General features: G+C 41.0%; 1 protein-coding gene across 2 annotated transcripts in view; it reads left to right on the top strand.

The window, feature by feature from the left end:
- Window positions 1-16,090, top strand: part of SLC49A4 (solute carrier family 49 member 4) — a 93,331-nt gene extending 77,241 nt beyond the window's left edge. For both annotated transcript variants that reach the window (XM_073231549.1, XM_073231548.1), the window contains one exon: window positions 5,035-16,090. In XM_073231549.1, coding sequence (XP_073087650.1) covers window positions 5,035-5,150 — 116 coding nt within the window. In that variant the 3' untranslated portion in view covers window positions 5,151-16,090. The remainder of the gene's footprint in view (window positions 1-5,034) is intronic.
- The last annotated feature ends 3,315 nt before the right edge of the window (window positions 16,091-19,405 follow it).

The raw sequence follows: 19,405 nt of genomic DNA, 5'->3' as shown, positions 1-19,405 counted from the left end.
TTATCTGTCATGAAAACAACATTAATTTCATTGTCCATCTCCATCAGAGCTCTTGGGTGACCAGGGGCACTGTCAGTGAGCAGTCATATTTTGAAAGGAATCTTTTTTTCCTGAGCAGTAGGTCTCAAGAGTAGGCTGAAAATATTCAGTAAACCATGTTGTAAACAGATGTGCTTTCCTCTAGCCTTTTTGCTCCATTTACAAATAACAGGCCGAGTAGATTTAGCACAGTTCATAAGGGCACTAGGATTTTAAGAATGATAAATGAGCAGTGGCTTCAATTTCACCAGCTACATTAGCTCCTCACAAGAGAGTCAGCCTGTCCTTTGAAGCTTGGACACCAGGCATTGACTTCTCCTCCCTAGCTTTGAAAGTCCTAGATGACATCTTCTTCCAACAGAAGGCTGTTTGGTCCAAGTTGAACATCTGTTGCTCAGTGTAGCCGCTTTCATTAACTGTCCGAGCTGGATCTCCTGGGGGACCTGCTGCAGCTTCTGCATCAGCACCTGCTGCCTCATCGCACACTTTTATGTTATGAGGTCGGCTTCTTTCCTTAAGCCTCATGAGCCAACCTCTGCCAGCTTCCAGCCTGTCTTCTGCAGCTTCCTCACCTCTCTCAGCCTTCCTAGAATTGAAGAGCTAGGGCCTTGCTCTGGGTTAGGCTTTGGCTTAAGGGAATGCTGTGGATGGTTTGATCTCCTATCCAGACCACTAAACCTTTCTCTTTCTCAGCAGTAAGTCTGTTTTACTTTCTTATCATTCATGTGGTGACTTGGAGTCGCACTTGTAATTTCCTTCAGTGCACTTTTCCTTTGCATTCACTTCTTGACAATTGGTGCATGACACCTAGCTTTTGGCCTGTCTCAGCTTTCCATATGCCTTCTTCACTAAGCTTAATCATTCCTAGCTTTTGATTTAAAGTGAGAGTTATGTGTCTCTTCCTTTCTCTTGGACATTTAGAGGCCACTGTAGCATTATGAATTGGCCTAATTTTCAATGTTGGTGTGTCTCACAACAGGGAAGCCTGAGGAGAGGGGGAGAGATGAGGGAATAGCCAGTGGGTGGAGCAGTCAGAACATACATATTTGTCAGTTAAGTTCACCTTATGGATGTGGTTCATGGCACCCCGAAACAATTACAATAGTAACATTAAAGATCAATGATGACAGATCACCATAACAATAATAATGAAAAAGTTGGAAATGTTAGAATTACCAAAATGTGACACAGACATAAACTGGGCAAACACTGCTAGAAAATGGCATTGATAGATTTCCTTGATGCAGGGTTGCCACAAACCTTCAATCTGTAAAAAACACAGTGTCTTTGGAGCACAGTAGAGGGATGCACAATAAAACAAAGTTTGCCTATATTAGTTATAGGTTTGGAAGGCCTGATTTTTAATCATCATGAAGATTTGTAGTTTTTTAGTTCACCTCTCAAAGAAGTACTGCATTTCTTGACCATAGTTTTTTATTTCCTTGCATTGTGCTGTCTAGTAGGTGATTAAATCACAGATAATGTTTCAGGTCTATACAGACCAGCCCCCAAATGACCACGTTAGAATGACTTGCCTTGCAAGAAAGACTACTGGTGATATGCCTGCAGATCATGGCCATCGCCATCATTGATGGCAAATGCCTCACAGGCTTCTATACCCATGTCACTGACTTATTTGGAGCTGTGGATCTCAAGGTCCCCATGTCCTATTTTGAATTTGTTTTGGGTACCTGGGACAATGTCAGAAGTTTCTTAGTTTTTCTGACTGTGTTTTTTAAAGCCACTTTCCAATAAGCATATTTGTTTGCTTTCTGTGTTTGCTTTGAGAATCTCAGCAAGTTATTTCAGACAGCACAGTCCAAAAACTTCATGTACAAAATCAGTTCGGGAATGCTGTTGTGTTCGTTATGTGCTCTGAAATGTATTCTAATGTTCAATTTTGTAGTTGGTAACTTGTTCTGAAGTTTTTATTGTCTGGTTTTTTTGCTGTTCTAGAAGTTTTGCAGTAGGTTTTGGCTAAAAGCTTAATGGTTTTTACCGTAGTCCTTTCATTTTGACATAACCATGAATTTGAGGCTGTAGTGTAGCTCAAGAGATTCAGGGGCCTGGCTGAGGTGGGAGGCACTGAGGTTACCAGAACTGTTCAGCAGATATGGACTAGTGAGAAGTAATTTTATATGTAAGGAGAAAAATAATGCAATGTGATATCAGATCTGTTGGGTAATAATGTGGAGCAAGGGAGCAGGGCATTACATTACACTGTGAAATCATGGTGTTGTTAGCTGCCTTCTCTTGAGTGAGAATGGAGACAGAATCATCATAATTCTGGTTAAATCACCAAAGCAAGTGGAAGGTTGGTTCTGGAGGGTGGTATCTGGAAGCAGATAAGTGCTTGAAGGAGGTAGAAACCAAAGCATGGCATTGCTGAAGGGAAATATGGGGTAAAATGTTTTGCTTGTGGAAGCAAAAGGCAAGAATGAGCAAAATCTTAATTAGTTCAGTCCCAGCAGAGCAGCAACATTTGGTGCAGAGCCTATTTCACTGAATAAACATAGCACCTGTCTAAACCATAAATTGACAGAGTGCAGCAAAGTGCAGAGCACTCAGGCTGCCGTGCATCTAGTAAATGATAGACAACCAGCAGAAATGGAGAAGTGAACTGTCTCCTTAGAGTATGGACTTATGTTTTATCTAGTGAAAGGCAAAGGGAAGGAATGTTAGAAAACTGCACCCCCCTTTGAAGATGAAAGGGTAAGAATTAAGAGAATTTCAATGCTTCCGGACTCTGCTGGCTCAATGATGTCATGCAACACTGGGCTCAGAAAGGAGGGCAGTTGACTTTGCTACTGATAAGTCAAAGTGAACTTGTGAGCAGGCCATTGCCTCCCTATCAGGCCACCTCCACAGTGGTTTCTGTGAATGGATTTCAGTGGGAAAATGTAGATATTCTGGTCTCTGACCTTTTGCTTTCTGAAAGGCAAATAATTTCAAAGAACACTTGCAGCTGGTTGAGCCGAGTGAACTTACAGAAAGGTAGATTTGACTTCATAAAGAGAAGCCAATAGTAAAAACCAACCAACAAACTATGACACTGAAGAGCAATTATGAGGCATTTTATAGAGTTCAGCAGAACCCAGAGAGAAGGAATAATTTACAACTTTGGTGGAAGAAAAAAGTCTGCTTTGGAAATATCTGACCAATTCCTAGGTTTAAGGTGCGCAAGGACAAGTTGATTGTTGCTTGCTATGTGTGTGTACCTCTAGCTCCCCGTAAAACACGGTTCCTAAGATTTAGAAAATGTCATTGTCATACACCATTTTGTCAAGTACCATACTTTCTTTTAGCTATTGCTTAAAATTAGACCTGAAAGTCAAAATGCTTACTTTCAATACAAACTTTTTGCTGTTGTCTCTGTTTCACTGCTTTTTCTCTTATTTTTTTACTGCTTCCTTTTTGCCTGTTAAAATTAACATCAGAAATCCAGAATCTATATGGTTCATATAAAAACAGAAAATGCCTGGTGTGTAATTTCAGGGAACATCAGAAAAAAGACAAGGTTCCAGAGGTCACAGTCTTTCTGAGTGTTTAGATTACATTCAATCCCAGGAAAGCACAAAACACAGCTTTGCATGAAAATATCATAAAAATACATGTCTTTGTTACATGCTATCAAATGGCATGTCTGACTTTTAAAATGTAGAAATTGAGAAGTGGAGAGGGCTGCTTTTGTAAGCATATTACAGAAAAAAAGTATTTTTGCACCTATTCTTACCAGTTGGTTTTCTGATTTCCATTCCTGAACATAAACTGCTCTTTTAGCCGTATGAATTATGGATTAAACTAAAGCAGCAGTGTGGAAGACTTTAGGGTGATATTTGAAGATGAAGGCAGCGTTGACATTCTGTAGGGGGCCAAAGGGAAAGTGAACGCCTCTAGCCAAGCCCAGAGTCCGGCCGGCCAGGTCCCAGGGAACTTGCTTCCCTCATTTGTTGCCGTTTTTCATTGAAATATGTAAATGGATGTTAAGATAGAGAAGTTATCCCCACCACCACCAACAGGAGAAACCTCTTTAGGCCAAGAAGCTGCTTTCTTCTGCACCAGCATTGGGCTGGCAAGGGGGGCGGTGCAGGAGGAGCCTGAAGAGCCAGCCGCGCTCGAGGACCACTGGGTCTGCTGGTGTGTACTGGCCACAGGAGACGCGGCCTGGCCTGGCCTGGCCTGTGCGAGAGTCCCGAATTCATGAGTGAGCCTTTTGGAAGAACAATGCCCTTGATACCAGTAAGTCAGATAACAACAGAATTGCCTGTTAAGGTGATTCCGGTTGGTTTTCTGATAATTGGCACCATCATAGCCATTTATGCTGGTAGAGAAAAATAAGACTAGAAAGAAATAACCAAAATATTCACAGTAGTTTCTCTGAGGGTAGAATGAAGATTAACTTTTTTATGTTTTACATTATGTACATAATATAATATACATATTACATATTACATTATATATACAATTTTTTTGTTTTATATTTTGTATATAGATGTTTTCTAACCTATTTTGCAGTGATTCCTACTAGATGGTTTTGCTGAGAATTAGATACTTTTGTCTAAGAAAATTTTTTAAAGTGTTATATCAAAATTCAGATCTTTTCTTGTCTTTCCAATCCACCACATGTTTCAAAACAGGGACAAGAGTGATAGTAAGAGAGGCCACTTAAAAAATAATTAACAAATCAACATTTTAAGGTGATTTATTCTTTTCTTTGAAGTAATAGATTTTTTTTGTCACCAGAGTCAAGGCAGATTAAATTGATTAAAAGTTATTAACAATATTGATTAAAAATATTCCACATGAAAGCCCTGTGATAGATTACATGTGTCACTCAGACTCCAGCTTGTCACTGTTTACTAAAAGCCACAGCTTTCTGGCCTTCCGGGGCACATGTATCCTGAGAGCTCTTGCTTGCAGAGCAGGTGGCTTCCGGCACACCGGGTGCTGCTGGTGACACGTGGATGCTTACAGCTGCATGTTTTTGTCTTACAGAGTTGTCTTGGTTCAACTGGTGCCTTCCCGGGTCTTGCTTGCTCAGTCTCCTCCTCATCCTGTGCTTCAGGGAATCCTACGACAGACTCTATCTTGACGTGGTGGTCTCAGTTTAATAGCACAGATGGGAAGGAGTTTTAAAAGAGCCTGGAAATCGATACTGCACACCGCACATTTGCCTGGAGGGGCACATCTAACAGGGAAAAAAAGAAGAGAAGCTTCATTCTGAGGTTTTTTAGATTAAGATGATCACATTAATTTAATGATGACTAGGTAATAATCATGTGGGACTTGAGTGATAACAGAGGATTTAAAAACTCTGTAAAATGCACACATGTGCCTGATTCTGGGGTTGGACGTATGGATTTCTTACACATAAAACACTACCAAAATAATGCCCACTATGTTTTGTGCCAGTGCTAAACTACTGATGGATCATTGTAATTATGAAAAGAAATAAAGGGTGTCATATGAAGATAACTCCTTCCCTAAGTCATGTATCAGATTAGGAAGAAATGCCCTACCTCCTAAAGAAGGTTAAACCCTATATCAGATTTGAATTACAAAATAGCCAAGAAGTATGTTAATGATAGAAATTAACCACATGTACACTACATTTTTTCTAATAAAGCCATTTCTTATAAGACTCATTTTTAATTAGGTTGGAAACCTTTGGTCATCTTTATTATGCTGATCGAGTGCTTTCTAGTGACTTCAGATCACATACTTGTGTCTCAATCTCAAATTATCCTTGTTTCTGTGAAATATAATTTCTACTAGGCTCTTTCATGGATAATTATATTAAAGGTGACTAAATGTTTAATATAGTTGTATTAAATACTGTATGAAAAATGTAATTCCATTCTGATTTAGCACTTTGTTAAGAGTGAAATGACAAATTACATAGAACATTCTGTGTCTTCAGCATATATATGTGTGTGTGTGTGTGTGTGTGTGTGTGTGTGTGTGTGTGTGTGTGTGTGTGTAGGCATGGGATGTAAAGTCCAGCACCAGCTATTATTTACCAGGGTTAAATTTTATTACATGACCCTTGTTTGAAAAGAATAATTTATAACATTGAAACTTTCAAATCTGGGGAGTGATTTCTTAATTACATTCTTATATTTTAATTCAGGTTTTAAAATTCTATAGGGAGTCAATGTATTTGAGAGGGTAGTATTTTGCCAGTACCTGTTTTCTTTCTATGGATGGTAGCTTTTAAAAAAATAACAGTCACTCATTGGACAGCTCTCATATATGTATTTCACTGTGACATAAAATATGTCGGTAGAATTACAGTATTACCACTGATCACATTTACACAGTTACCCTCACACAGGAAAAGCAAACATTGTCCCAAAAAGTCAGCAGTAATACTTTACCTTCATTATTGTCATCTTCCTCCAAACCCCTCTCCTTTTTTCCTCAGTTGAAATTGTATCTTCATTGTCAGCTAAATATATATTTATTTGTCTTTTTCTAGACAGATGTTGTAAGCCATGTCCTCTGTTAGCCAAGGTGGTTAAGCATAGTTAAGGAGAGCTGCTCAGCACTTAATTCTGCTCACCTCTACACAGGAGCACTTGCCTTCGTCTAGAGGAAGATTCTACTACTGCCAAGCCTTCTTTTAAGATCATAAATTGTGCAACTTGATAAGTAAGAAAACCCTTGGTTTTAACATGTCTTCAGTCACTTCTAAGTCATCCCCTTTTATAACCATCCTGCTAGCCTAGCAGTGAGAACTGAAAGAACTAAGGAATTTGCTAAAAAGGAAAAGAAACTTATGAAAGCTGGGTTTATTCCAGTTAACTCTGTCCTCCTTAAGTACAATAAGAGGAAAGCAGAATTCTTGAAGATGATTGACAGTCAGCCACTACAGATATCAGATTCCATGCCCCGGGTGCTAAAATAACGACCACCTCTTCCTGTTCAGAAAGAAGACAGAAAGGAGAAGGGAGACATGAATATTTTGTTTTAGTCAGAGCTATTGTGTTTGAGGATGTTGCTATATAAAATTTTGCTGTAGTAAGACTCCTTTATTAAATACAGAACATTTTAATTATGGTTAATTGTACTTCTAACACAAAGTAAAGAATAACTCTTTAAAAATATTACCTAAATGACTAATTAGTTCAAAGACATCCCAAGTGAGGAGTGATAAAAAATTCTTGCACTGTACAAGACAACAACTACTGTTTTTAGCTTCCGTGAGATGAGCTGAGGTGAGTCCTCTGTCAGTCACTTAAGGTAACTGTCCTCATCACAAACTGCAGCTGTTTCAAGTGATCAAAATTTCATGTACCAAATCTGATAGGAGAGAACCTAAAGGTTATCAATCATTTATTTACCTGAATATTTCAAATCATTTTTTTTTACTTTTTGAATTTTTTTTAATCTGTATGCATCAAAATAGACCAGCTGCTGTCTTTACACTTTCTAAGCAAACATTATAGAGTCTTAATGAAATTTTGTAACTGAAAGAAATCTTAACCCTCCACTAATCCAAGCCCCCATTTTAGAATTTATAGAAACAATCCTAGAAAGGTAAAGGATCTTTTTGAAGGTCACGAGCCTCATTAGTGACAAAAGTAGAAATGAAACCCACCACCTTCAGACTCCAAACGCAGTGTTTTTCCTACCTCACAGAATTGCAGTAGAGTTTGGACGTTTGGGGGTGTTCATAAATAGTCTTCCATGTTCAGAAACAATGGGTCTTATGTGTAAATGGCCCTTACTGAGTGGAAAGTACAGGGAGGTGATCACTTGGCTTTAAACAGATGATTCTGTGTTCTTCCTCACTATCCTGTTGGTTCTCTAACATCTCTAAGTCTCAGCTTGCAGTGACATGATATGAAGAGATTCTAATGAATAATTCAATCCTCATAAACCAAGTCAACAGCATTATTGATTGGTAAGGCTGTGTTACAGTGTAAGGTCCCTGTGGCTTATCAATGATTACTTCACAGTTTATGAGAAGCAGCATTTTTTAGTATGACCCATGACGTGGGTATAGGGACAACACAGTGACACACAAATGCATTTCACTGGAGGGTGGAGCAAATAAAATAGCAAGAGGGAATCAAGTACAAGTATAATTTTATATATCTAAGCATATATGGCCTAAGAGCCACATTTTATCCTAGCTCATATATTCATGCTTAGTTATTGAGAATGTTTACAGCTTGTGTTTATGAAGCCCTTCTAATGAGGGACTCATGCAGAGAGATTTTAAATTGAATAAATTAAATTCCCATCTACTTATCTTTTAATTAGTGTCTTTTACTATTATTTTTACTAAAACCTAGGTATTCATCTTGCTGTTTGCATGAGTACAACCTGCATTTTAAACTCAGATCAAATGCGTAGTAACCTTGCTTCAATGTTAAAAAATTTTATCAGACCTATTTTATAAATATGGGAAAAGTAGAATTCCACTTTAATTTGGAATTACATAGACAGGGACAATATAAAGTTTGTTTCTGTGCTATCAAACAGTTTGCTAGTATGTTAGAAAATATCAGCAACTTTCAGGGGGAAAAGTATTGGACCCCCCCTAAACAAATTTGACAGGGAGATATTGGGGTGTTCTTTTAATGGCTTCCATTGGGTATTTTGTGCTCAGTAGAAGTGAGTCTTTTGCTCAGTAAGCAGATATCTTGGTGTCCTGAGAATTCACTTCCTTGCAGGTGTCGTCCCAGCTCACTTGGAATCTCAAATTCAGGAATGACTTCTAGGAATTAACACCAAGGTCCTTAAGAGACCTTGGGCGTGTCACCTCTGGTGATAGCAGAGACTGTGGGCAATGAGGACAGGCAAGGGCACAGCCCCAAGTCTCTCCCTTGAGCCGTGCTTCTTATAAACAATTTAAGTTTGTTGGTTGTGACTGAAACTATTGGTGTCTTATTCATTTTACAGTTTTCTGAGGCTTTCATCCTCATTGCCTGGGACCTCAGCTTTCTGTACCCTTGCATCAATCTTTCAGCTCCATTCCTGAGACTCTCCTGTAACTCCATTTCCTTAGGTTGACTTTTCCCCCAACGCTGCCTGGCTCCCCTGGTCTGCAACGGAGGCTTCTGCCATCCTGACCAGAATGGCAAGAATGACTTGAAGACACTTTTAATTTACTTTAATATAAGAAAGCAATAGTTCTACTTACTAGACTTAGTTTAAACTTCCTCTAACTCAGATTGACTTTCTTCCCATTTACTCAGTAGGATCATAGACTCAAAGGGATGATGTAATCCAACCACCTCATTTTACAAATTAACAGAACTTTTAGGTTAGATGCTACATCTAGGCTTTAGCAGGTCACCTGACTCTTAGACCAGCACTGTTTCTGTAAGTGATCAATATGTTAACCAGAAGTACATTTTATGTAAATTTTAAGGAAATTTTCTCACTTCTTTTAAATTTTTGAAAATTAAACAAGAAGCACCTGAGTGTGTACCCATTCTAAGCTACCCAGTACAGAAATAGAAAGTGAAGTCAACCTCCATACAAATGTGCTGGCCCCTCCATTCTCCTTTCCTTACTACAAATCCTTTAAGAAATTCTGTGCATTTACATATGCATGTATAAAAACATGTAGAGAGTTTTAAAATCAAATCATTAGGGAACTCTTTCTTACACCACATTGGTATTAACTTTTTGGGCAGAAGCAGGGATTTCTGAGATAATTCTCTCCTAGATGAGTCTGTATCAAATGTAGCAGCAGTTAATAGAGACATTTCACAGACCTGGTTGTGTTCCATCAAGCTCTATTACATTCTAAAGTTTAAAGGTGAATTTCAATATGCAATATCCTGTTTTTCTTACTGGAAATATAATTTTCTGTTTCTATGCCACCAACTAAGATCCATGCACTGTGAGAAGAAAGTGAATGACCCCCCTCCAAAATCCAAATCTATTTCCTTGACAGAGGCTTCCTTGGCTCTGTGTCTCAGCAGAGGCATACCGTACTGTAGAAAGCAGAAAGTCAAGGGAATAAGCTTTAATAATAGCTGATGAAGATTCTGGCAGTCCTTATTATTTTCCCAGTCACCTTCCTTAGCTCTCCTAATTTTCAAGCTTCCTTAGCTCTCCTAATTTTCAAGCTACTATGAACTGTAGTAGGGTAAGAACATAGCTTCCTTTGGCCACTCTTTCACTTCCTGCCCTCCTTCCCATCCAGCTTCGCCTTTCTGGTTGTGTCTTCTTACTTATGTCTGACTATGCTTGGAAGCAAGTTATGTGAGACCCAGATATTCTGAGTCTCCAACATTAGAGAGGAGAGGTGGCCAGTTTCTGCATGAACTAGGCAAGAGACCTAGGAACCCCACATATGGCTCATGTCCCAGGCCTAGTGTCTTCAGCTGTCTGACCTTGAGCAAATCACTTCATCTCATTTAACCAAGTTTCTCAAATGGGAGAGTGAGCAAAGATGTGCCTTAAGTCTGTATCAAATGTAGGAGCAGTTTTACAATGGAATGATAAATTCATGGAATGAACTTATCATTCCATGGTAAGTTCAGAAATTCAGGTCCCTTCACTTAAATATTAGAAAATGAGGGGAGTACATGCAGTCTATAAAGCTCTAGATGTTCCTGGCACCTTCGTGTTTCCTTTGTACAGTAGCCATCCTGTGGGTCGCCGTATATGAACACATGGACTATTCCCGTGTGCACATATTCAACAAGAAGAAATGGCTTTTTCATTGTCTGTGATAGGAAATAAGCTACAGGTACTGTTTATTTCCCTGAAGGACATTTGTATGAAATGCCGGGTTTATCAAATTTATCAAATGCAATAAGACATCTGCCATCTGATGTTGAGATAGGATTCTGGGAGCCAGGTCAGAGTTCTGCATTTGCTCACTGGACTCAGGCCAAAGCAGGAGCCCATCCTTTGGTTTGATTGATTCATCATGAGGCAGCCATGGGTTTTGCACATGGAGAAATCAGACTGTCAGATCAGATGGTAAAGTTGATTCTCAAACTTCTATTTCTCGGGTTATTGCACCAAAGAATTGGAAGTTGCTTTGTAAAAATGTCATCTCTGTACGGCCTAATGGCAATTAGAGCTGTGGAGATATTTTACAGTGAGAACAGAGGTTCAGAATGTCAAGGTCTGGTCTGTCCACAGGTGTTAGCTTCATGGAGACTCTGACGCAGGCCCAAAGCTAGCAGAGAGACAGATGATGCAAAAGAAGGCGAGCTTGGGGGTCGGGGGGCCTGGGCGTCTGTCTGCCTCCAGTGCAGCTGCTGAGTGCCCTGGGGCCTGGGCATGCCACCTGTTACCTCTGGATTCAGCTTCCTCACATCTGAAATAGGAGGGTCAGTGGAGATGTCCCTTTTTTTAGTTGTCTGACATACACTATTGGCCTCACACCACAGAAAGTTGAAAACGTGAGTGTGTAATACCTTTCCACTGGCATCTTCAGTTATACATCATCATCCTGAGCAAATGAGGACCTTGCCCAAGGCTGTTAGGTGTTACAGGTGCTAGGCAGTCATGGAGACTCAGGCTGTTGAAATACCTGTTTATTCCTTTATTTATCTTTTTATTCATTCTGTATGAAGAGTAAAAATACATGTGCAGTTCGCACCTGTGAAAGAATCAAAAATGTTTGTACCCTTCAGGATCATTTAGACAGATTTTTAAGAATAAATAACTCTCCTGAACCAACAAAAAGGAACAATGATGGTTTCCCAGCCAGTTAATTATGTATAGCAAGAACCCAAAGATTTTTCTCATGTCATCATTAACCAAAACTGATTTCAAAGAAAAGATAATCTTTTTCACCAGAATTTCCACCATAGACAGAATGTGTATCTGTCTGACAGCATAGAGTCAGTTGTGGCACAACGAACCCAAAGCTTACCATCATTCCATGGCTGGGAAATAGTGTGGCTTTGGGAAGTTCCATGGCTTTGGGAAGTTGGGGAGATTATTGGCACTTCCAGTTTTCTCTGAAGACAACTTAACAAATACTTACACACTAAGAAACACAGATTTGTAATGCCTTAAAGCTCTTAAAGAGAATAACTTGAATAATTTTAACAAAGATTAAACACCAAAAGAAATTATTTCTAATGGTCAAACTTACAATATCAGCCAGAGAAAAAAGGGCTCCTTTTGGGGCTGGAGACTGTGGAGGCCCTTCAGGTCCTTCCACCTGTGTGTGCCATGCGAAAGCCATGCTAGATGCATGGCTAGTGAGGGCCTGGCCTCCTAAACCTTTGTGGAAACTCCAAAATGCTCTAAAGGCCAGGTTTTCTGCAGATGATTTTATTTGCTACAGATGTCCCCAATTCCAAATTTACTTCCCTCCCCACTATAAATGTATCATTTTGGAAGCTTATGAAAATTAAGTACTAGGAAAATTCTGCCTCCATCCTACTAAATAGCATCCACAAGTCCTAAGCAAAATCACTTCCTTGACCTACACACAGAACTACCTGTTCCTTTTTTTCTAAATTAAAGTATCATTGATATACAATCTTATGAAGGTTTCACATGCCAACATTGTGGTTTAAACATTCACCCATATTATGTCCTCATCCCCCACTTTGCAGTCACTGTCTATCAGCGTCTTTTTAGGTCTGTGACTCGTAAAGTGTGTGGAAGAAGTCATGGGAGGGGAGTGACCCCCCGTCACCACACAGGCAGAACAGGGACTGCCCATGGAATCCAGGCAGAAGGGACAGTGTGTGCTGGGTGGTCTTTCCTCCTAATCCTCCCCTGAACTCTTTCTCCCATTGCATTGCTCTCCCTGACCAGCAAGGTGCGGCCGAGAAAACCATTTCAGTAAGTGACATAAATGTCCTCAGTGGAGCTGCACCTCTACCTCACTTTTGGTCCTTTTGGCTTGTACCCCAAGATCCTTGCTCTGTGTCCCAAAGAAATGAAGTTACCCTCATCCTTTTCAGGGGAAAAAAACATCAATTGATATCTTAGCCCTAACATTTCACTCTTTTATCTCAGAGAAGTCACTTCATAATTGTTGTCTTTTAAACTCAAGCTTAAATAGACCCCCAGACACACAACTCCATGCTACATTCTGTTGCCTGTAGTTGTCCTTCCATCTAATTGGAAAAAGCTTAACTCTAATGAAGCAGCTACTGGTTCCTTTGCCTATTCACTCTCAGTATTTCTTTACCAATAAATTCTTTGTTATCTAGGTCCTGAAATATACTTTATGTTTTTTTAACTTTAATTTTTATCTTTACAGAATTGCTTCTCTTATCTTTTAGCAGACTGTGATCTTTTTTTCCTTTTGAACATAATGGAACATTGTAAAATAAAGGCAGGCAGGGATTTCATCATAGCCAATACTAAATGCTAGGAGAGGCAGATGAAATTAAGAAATAAAGAAAGAAAGAACTGGGATGGAAGAAGCTGGATTTCATAATTCAACCAGTATATCTTGGGCTTCTTGCTGCATGCTGAGCACTGGACTAGGCACGGAGGATGCAGAAACAAATAAGACAGCATCCTGGCCTTCAGACTCATATTCTGGTAAGTCCATTCATAAGAACTGAATTCAAAGCTAGCCACGCCCCCAAAGGCTATTGGAAGCTTTGTAACTTACTTCTACAAATATTTTTGGATTCTTACTCTATTTGGAAAACAATCTGTTCTAAGTTCTATTTTTTTAGGCTGTTGAAATCCATTCTTGTCCCTATTAGATGTATAGTTATATGTAACCTTCACAGAATAGAAATGTCCCCAGACAGTCTTTGAAGGGAAAGGCAAAGAAATCTGTTTTGATGGTTTGAAAAGAAATGGAAAGGTTTTAGGGAAACCTAACAAGCTTTCAAAGACTTCAGATCTGCTAGTGTTGATTCAGACATGAGATTTGGCAGAGAGGAAAGCTTTCAAGCAAGGGAGAGATGGGGCCATGTAAGGAGGCCCAGGAGACCACCGTGGGAGAGTTAGTGAGACATTAGCCAGGCCTGTAGGCATTCGTTAATATGTTTGCTGAGCAAAAGAAGCTTAGAGGCAGGGAACTGCAGTGGAAGCAGATTCTGGAAAACAAACCCCAAACTGGCTCATTCTCCCAGAGTGATCTGGCCCGGGCTCCTGCCTACAAGCACATCCTGCGTGCAGTGTGTCTGGCCAACTGCTTTCCCAGCTCTCGAGGGATGGAGATTCTACAAGCTCCCTGTCATCTATTCCAGAGCCACTTTCTTTTGCACTTATAAGTTCTTGCTTTCAAAGAATGGAGGCAGGAGAGAGGTGGTCAGGAAATAGAGTGGCGAAGAGGTGAGAAGTAGAGCAAACCAGGGCAGAGGACCCCAAATGAAGAGGTCTTGTAGTGGAGCTGGAGGTGGGGAAATGTCCCATTCCCACTGCTTCACATTGCCCAGCATGTGGGAAGGCTAGGAGGTGGAGCCAGCCGTCTGGGAGCATCACCCTCACAGATGCCCTGTCTGGCATAGTGGACCTTCTTCTTCTTCTCTGAGAAAGGGAATGTAGCTATCCACCGCCCCCCAAGAGGAGCTGTGTGTTTTATTCAAGTTTATAATTTTCACAACCTACCCCTCTTCCATCCTGCAAAGGACTGTTCCGTGATTGAAGGCATGCCTTCAAAACCCTATTGTGTCTCCTGCAGTCTGACAGAGTCATGACTTTTCATACCAATTGTTGGAGGCAAAGAAATCTTGGGTAGGCCAAGCGAACAGAGGTCCAAGTTACCGTCTCTTACTCCATTCAGACTTTTCCATCTGCTTCTGTCCTCTCAGTTGCCCTCCTAGAAGCAAGCCAGAAAACCTGTCCAACCAAACTCACTATCTGAAAGCCCAAGCACTTTATTCTCCTTTTGCTTCTCAAGCCACAGTGTAATTAGTATAATTTTACACCATTTATAGTTCTTTGGCTTTCATGGCTCCGTACCACATGATGGAGCAGGAAGGCAGGCAGCGGCAGGGGCAGCAGGTGGAAGGAAGCAGAGGGAGGATGGTTGCAGAACAGAGCAGAGGCTGGAGCAGGGCAGGAGCCTTCAGGGGTCCCACGGCCGTCACAGTCCACACTGGCTGGCCTAGCATGCAAACAGGCTTCCCCCAACCTCACCCGTGTTCCCCAAGTTTTCCGGTGGTGGCCCTCCCCTCAGCCTCGGCCTCCCTCTTGGCCTGGAGTCTCCTGTCAGTTCATGCCCTCCCGTTTCCTCCTCCCAGTTGCAGGCTGCACTGAAGCCTCTGACTCGTTTTCAGCCTAAGGAAGAACAAATTCCTTTCCTCCTGGGATCTGGGACCACCCTGGGCATGGGTTTTGGCTAGAACTGCTACCGTTGAATGACTGCCAGAGTGAAATAGTACTCTCGTGGGCTGCAGTGGACTGCCTGTCGCTAGGGCTCTACGTAAGAGAATGGGTCAGGACACTCCCAGGGGACCGAGGATAGACCAGATGATCTCTTGTGATTCCTTCCAGTTCCAGGACCCGATTTTAGAACAGCAACACTAAGATCCAGGCGATACACAGGCTCCATGACAGCAGGTACCCCTCCTCCCGTGTGTCTGGGCAAACTTTCTCCACTGGGCACAAGACACGGTGCAAATCTGAATGGGTGCAGGGAGGGCCTAGAATCTAACCACACTGAGACTTGATCCTGGGGGGGAGGGGTGCGTATCTGCTGGCTCAGCTCTGCGATCTGGTGAGTCTGGTCTATGCAACTGTCAAAGCATGAGTGTGTGTGATGAATTTCCCCTCTGAAGCTCATCACAACTTAGGAAGTGTTCTGTGCATTTTAAAATAATTCTTACCATGTAAAGATTGTATTACATTTTAATAATAAATTTTTTTTGCATTTTACTTTTGTAATATTCGGGGTTTTATAGATTTTTATTTTATGGCCAAGTATACTTTTGTAAGGAAATGTTGAAGTCTTCAGTATTTTTATTCTTTTAAGACTCTAGTTAATGTCAACTGTAAGCACTGATAAATATTATTCATATGTAATTTCCCATCGGGTCTTTTTAAGAAACTGTGTTTTGGCATAGCATTTTACTTAAAAAACTGCTTCATTTTACACATTGTGAATACTGAAGATTCTGAAAAATAAAGATGCATTTAAAATCTCTGTGCTGTTACATTGTAAAAATGGTAATGTGCATGGCTTTGCCAAAGTGGTAATTAAATGTTTAATGGTTTAGAACTCCTAGTTCAGAATGGGGGTTCTAGTCATTACTCACAGTGCTGGAGCTTCCATATAAGCCTCCACTTCTCTGGGGAATGCACCCTAGAATGGCCATCTCCTGTTCAGTCAGGAAATATGGTTATGTTGACATTATAGTTACTGTGCTGTGGTTTGGCAATAAATGTGTATTGAAGGCACTTGTGATAACGTGGTCCGCATTTTGTTTTTAATCAAACTCCAAATGGCAGTAGAAGCAGAGCCAAAGCTCCTCAAGCATTTGGGCAGCGAAATGTGGTGGGAAAATCGTGAGCTTGGGAGCGGTCCCTGTGATTTAGGAATTCCTTTATCTCTTTGGGAGATCTTGTTTTCTCATCCATTAAAAAAGCATCATTAAGATAAAGGAGGGGGATAATTTTACTTACCTCACGTCGATTTTGTGATGAACTAAAAGCACCTGGCACATGTTGGCTGCCTAAGAGTTACTTACCTTCTTTCTTTTCTTTCCTTTTGTGTCCCTTCCAAAGTCCTCATTTTTATTTTATTTTTTTAGATATTCAAGGTGTAATGTACAGACCTTTTATTACAATAGTCATTAAATCTTTACATATTTAATACTGCTTCTAACATATCACAGAAGTTAATTCCTAAAAGCATTTATCACAGCTGGATTGAAAGAGTATGTGGGAAATGTGGCGATGTTTATGAAGTATATGGCAATGTTGTCTACATAGGTGTACCACATTGTAAGTGTACTGGAGAGCCAGAGCAATTTGCTGTTGTGGAGTTTGGAGCAAAATAACAAGCAGCAAGAGCTACTGAGGTAGGTCCAGACCTTCACTAAGAAATGGAAGCACTTCCTTGTTTAGCTTCAAAGACAGCATAGCCAGGGTTAAAGTGCCAGAACCCAGCCTTGAAAACACTTGGAATCATGAATGTCTTTTAACCTTTTGGAGGAAAGTTTTTCTTAACCTTCCTGGATTAGTTTCCAAACTGTCCAATTTTCCTCTTGAAGGTTCCAAAGGCTTCAGTTTTTTCCCCCCAAAGGCTTCATTTTTAAAAATAGGGAAGTATAATGCTTTCTTTGCTTCTTGATGTAAATTATTTAGTATAGAACAGTTCATAACTGTGTTTTTGTTTTATATCCTTACCATATAATGAACATTTATTTACCCATGACAAGGGAAACATAATTTAAAGTATTTAATTTTATTGTTGGACATTAAGGCCGTTTCTGCGGAGATGTATTCTGGGAATGCATTGTAGTATATTTATCCTCATCCTAGTTTCTTAGTTTATTTTCTTAGAAAAGTGTAGCTCTGGGAGTAAGGGGGTTCCCCTCCCGGAACAAATCCCCCTGTAAATCCAGTGAAGCTGAAGTAAGGCAAGGGGAAGGAGGTTGGGAGAAACCGTTTTGAAAACAGCTTGGGTCGATTCGCGAGCCAAGCCCTGCTCCATCCGTTCGGCGGTGCACGCTCCTCTTCCCCGCCTGCCCCTTCAGGCCTGAGCTCCGTGGGCTGGCGTGGGGACTGGCACCAGACCAATTAGGTAGCAGGAACGGAGGGGAGGGAGGCAAATAGCTGTTTTCTCACCAACCCTTTCCCTGGGTATACCGGAGTCTCCAAAATATCCATTGTATGTAAATGCACTAAGGCTAGGCAGGAGATCCCGGAAATTCTGCCATTTACCCCACAAAAAGCTACCTACAAGGAAAATTACTTGGTTCAGGTATGAAGACTTTTAGCTCCTGACAAGCATTACTATATTAATTTAATTATTTATCCAGCCTAAAATGGAAAAAACTTTCTTCTCTACACTCAGTATACTCACTTCTGATGCCATATGTGTGAGGTTTTCCATGCCAACCAATTGTCCAGTTCTCAGCAGACACCAGCAATGTAACTCAGCCCCGATGCTAACTGCTTGGAGTTAGGGTAGACCCCACAGGTTAAGGGCTCTGCCCCAGGACTGCCCACCTCAGACACCAATCGCAAGCCCAAGTTGTCACCTGTGCTTCTGACCAATGAAAGGCTATAAATTGGGGGCTCCCATGAGTCCCTCCTCAGGTTTGATAATATGCTAGAAGGGCTCACAGAATTCAGGAAAACAGTTTATTTACTAGATTACTAGTTTCTTATAAAAGGGTACAACTCAGGTACAGCCAGATTGAAGAGATGCATAAGGCAAGGTATGGGGAGCACCGCCCTTCAGCATTTTCACACGTTCCCCATCCCAGGAGCTCCCAGAAGCTCAGCTCTGCAGTTAGGGGTGTTTATGGAGGCTTCATTACATAGGCATGACTGATTAACTCATTAGCCATTAGTGATTGACTCAACCTCCCTCCATCCAGAGGAGGAATTCCTCTGTCCTGGGTTGAGGGCGGGGCTGAAGTTGGGACCCTCTGAACTGTTGGCCGGTCCCTTGGCAACCAGTCCCCATCGGAGCATACCCAGGAGTCCCCGGCTGCCAGGCAGACAAGCATTGCAGACATTCCAAGGGCTCTAAGAGTTGTCTGACAGGAAGTGGAGAGACCAAATGTGTATTTCTTAATGATTCACAAGCCCTATGAGGTCCACCAGGAAATGAGTTCGTTTCGGGGATTCTCCTCTAGTGGAAAAGGTGACAGGAGAGTAGGTCACAACTGGCCAGTCCCTCCCCTTATGGTTCTTTCCTTCACTTCCCATAAATCACACCCTTGGCATGGCTGGGCTCTGACTGCTTTGGTTCTTTCTTACATTAAAACACAGGACCTGATGATCTTTAAGGTCCTGCTCAATTCTGAATTCTGGCTGGTAAAAGGCAGAAAGGAGACAATATAGGATCGAAGGAAGGAAGGAAATTCTCAAGTTTGGATGAATGGAGATGGGAAAGCCCTATATGGGAGACAGGTCTTTCACTAGTGGTGTCCTACAGAGGTGTTTCATGCATAATTTCCTGGACTGGTATCACCTGTTAGCCAAAGGAAGCTAGGTCATATTTTGGAATTTTGTCAACGAAGCAATTTTTATGAAGCTCAAGGCCACATTTTCCATATATACTTTGACATACCAGTGACTCAGATTGCAGAAACAAACTGCAGCCCCTCAAGCTTGCTCAGTAACAATGACAATAATTTGGGGTGCTTGCTATGTGCTTGATACTATTCTAAGCACTTTTCAGGTTTCAGCCTTCACAGCAAACCCAGAGTAGGTTCTATTATTAGATCCATTTTTGCATAACAGAACAAATTGCCCAAGGTTAAAAAGCTGGTAAGCACTGGTG

Source organism: Manis javanica, chromosome 3 (genome assembly GCF_040802235.1).
Source record: "Manis javanica isolate MJ-LG chromosome 3, MJ_LKY, whole genome shotgun sequence".
Lineage (NCBI taxonomy): Eukaryota > Metazoa > Chordata > Mammalia > Pholidota > Manidae > Manis > Manis javanica.
The sequence above is the reverse complement of the archived record's forward strand: the minus strand, read 5'-3'. Positions and strand labels throughout refer to the sequence as shown.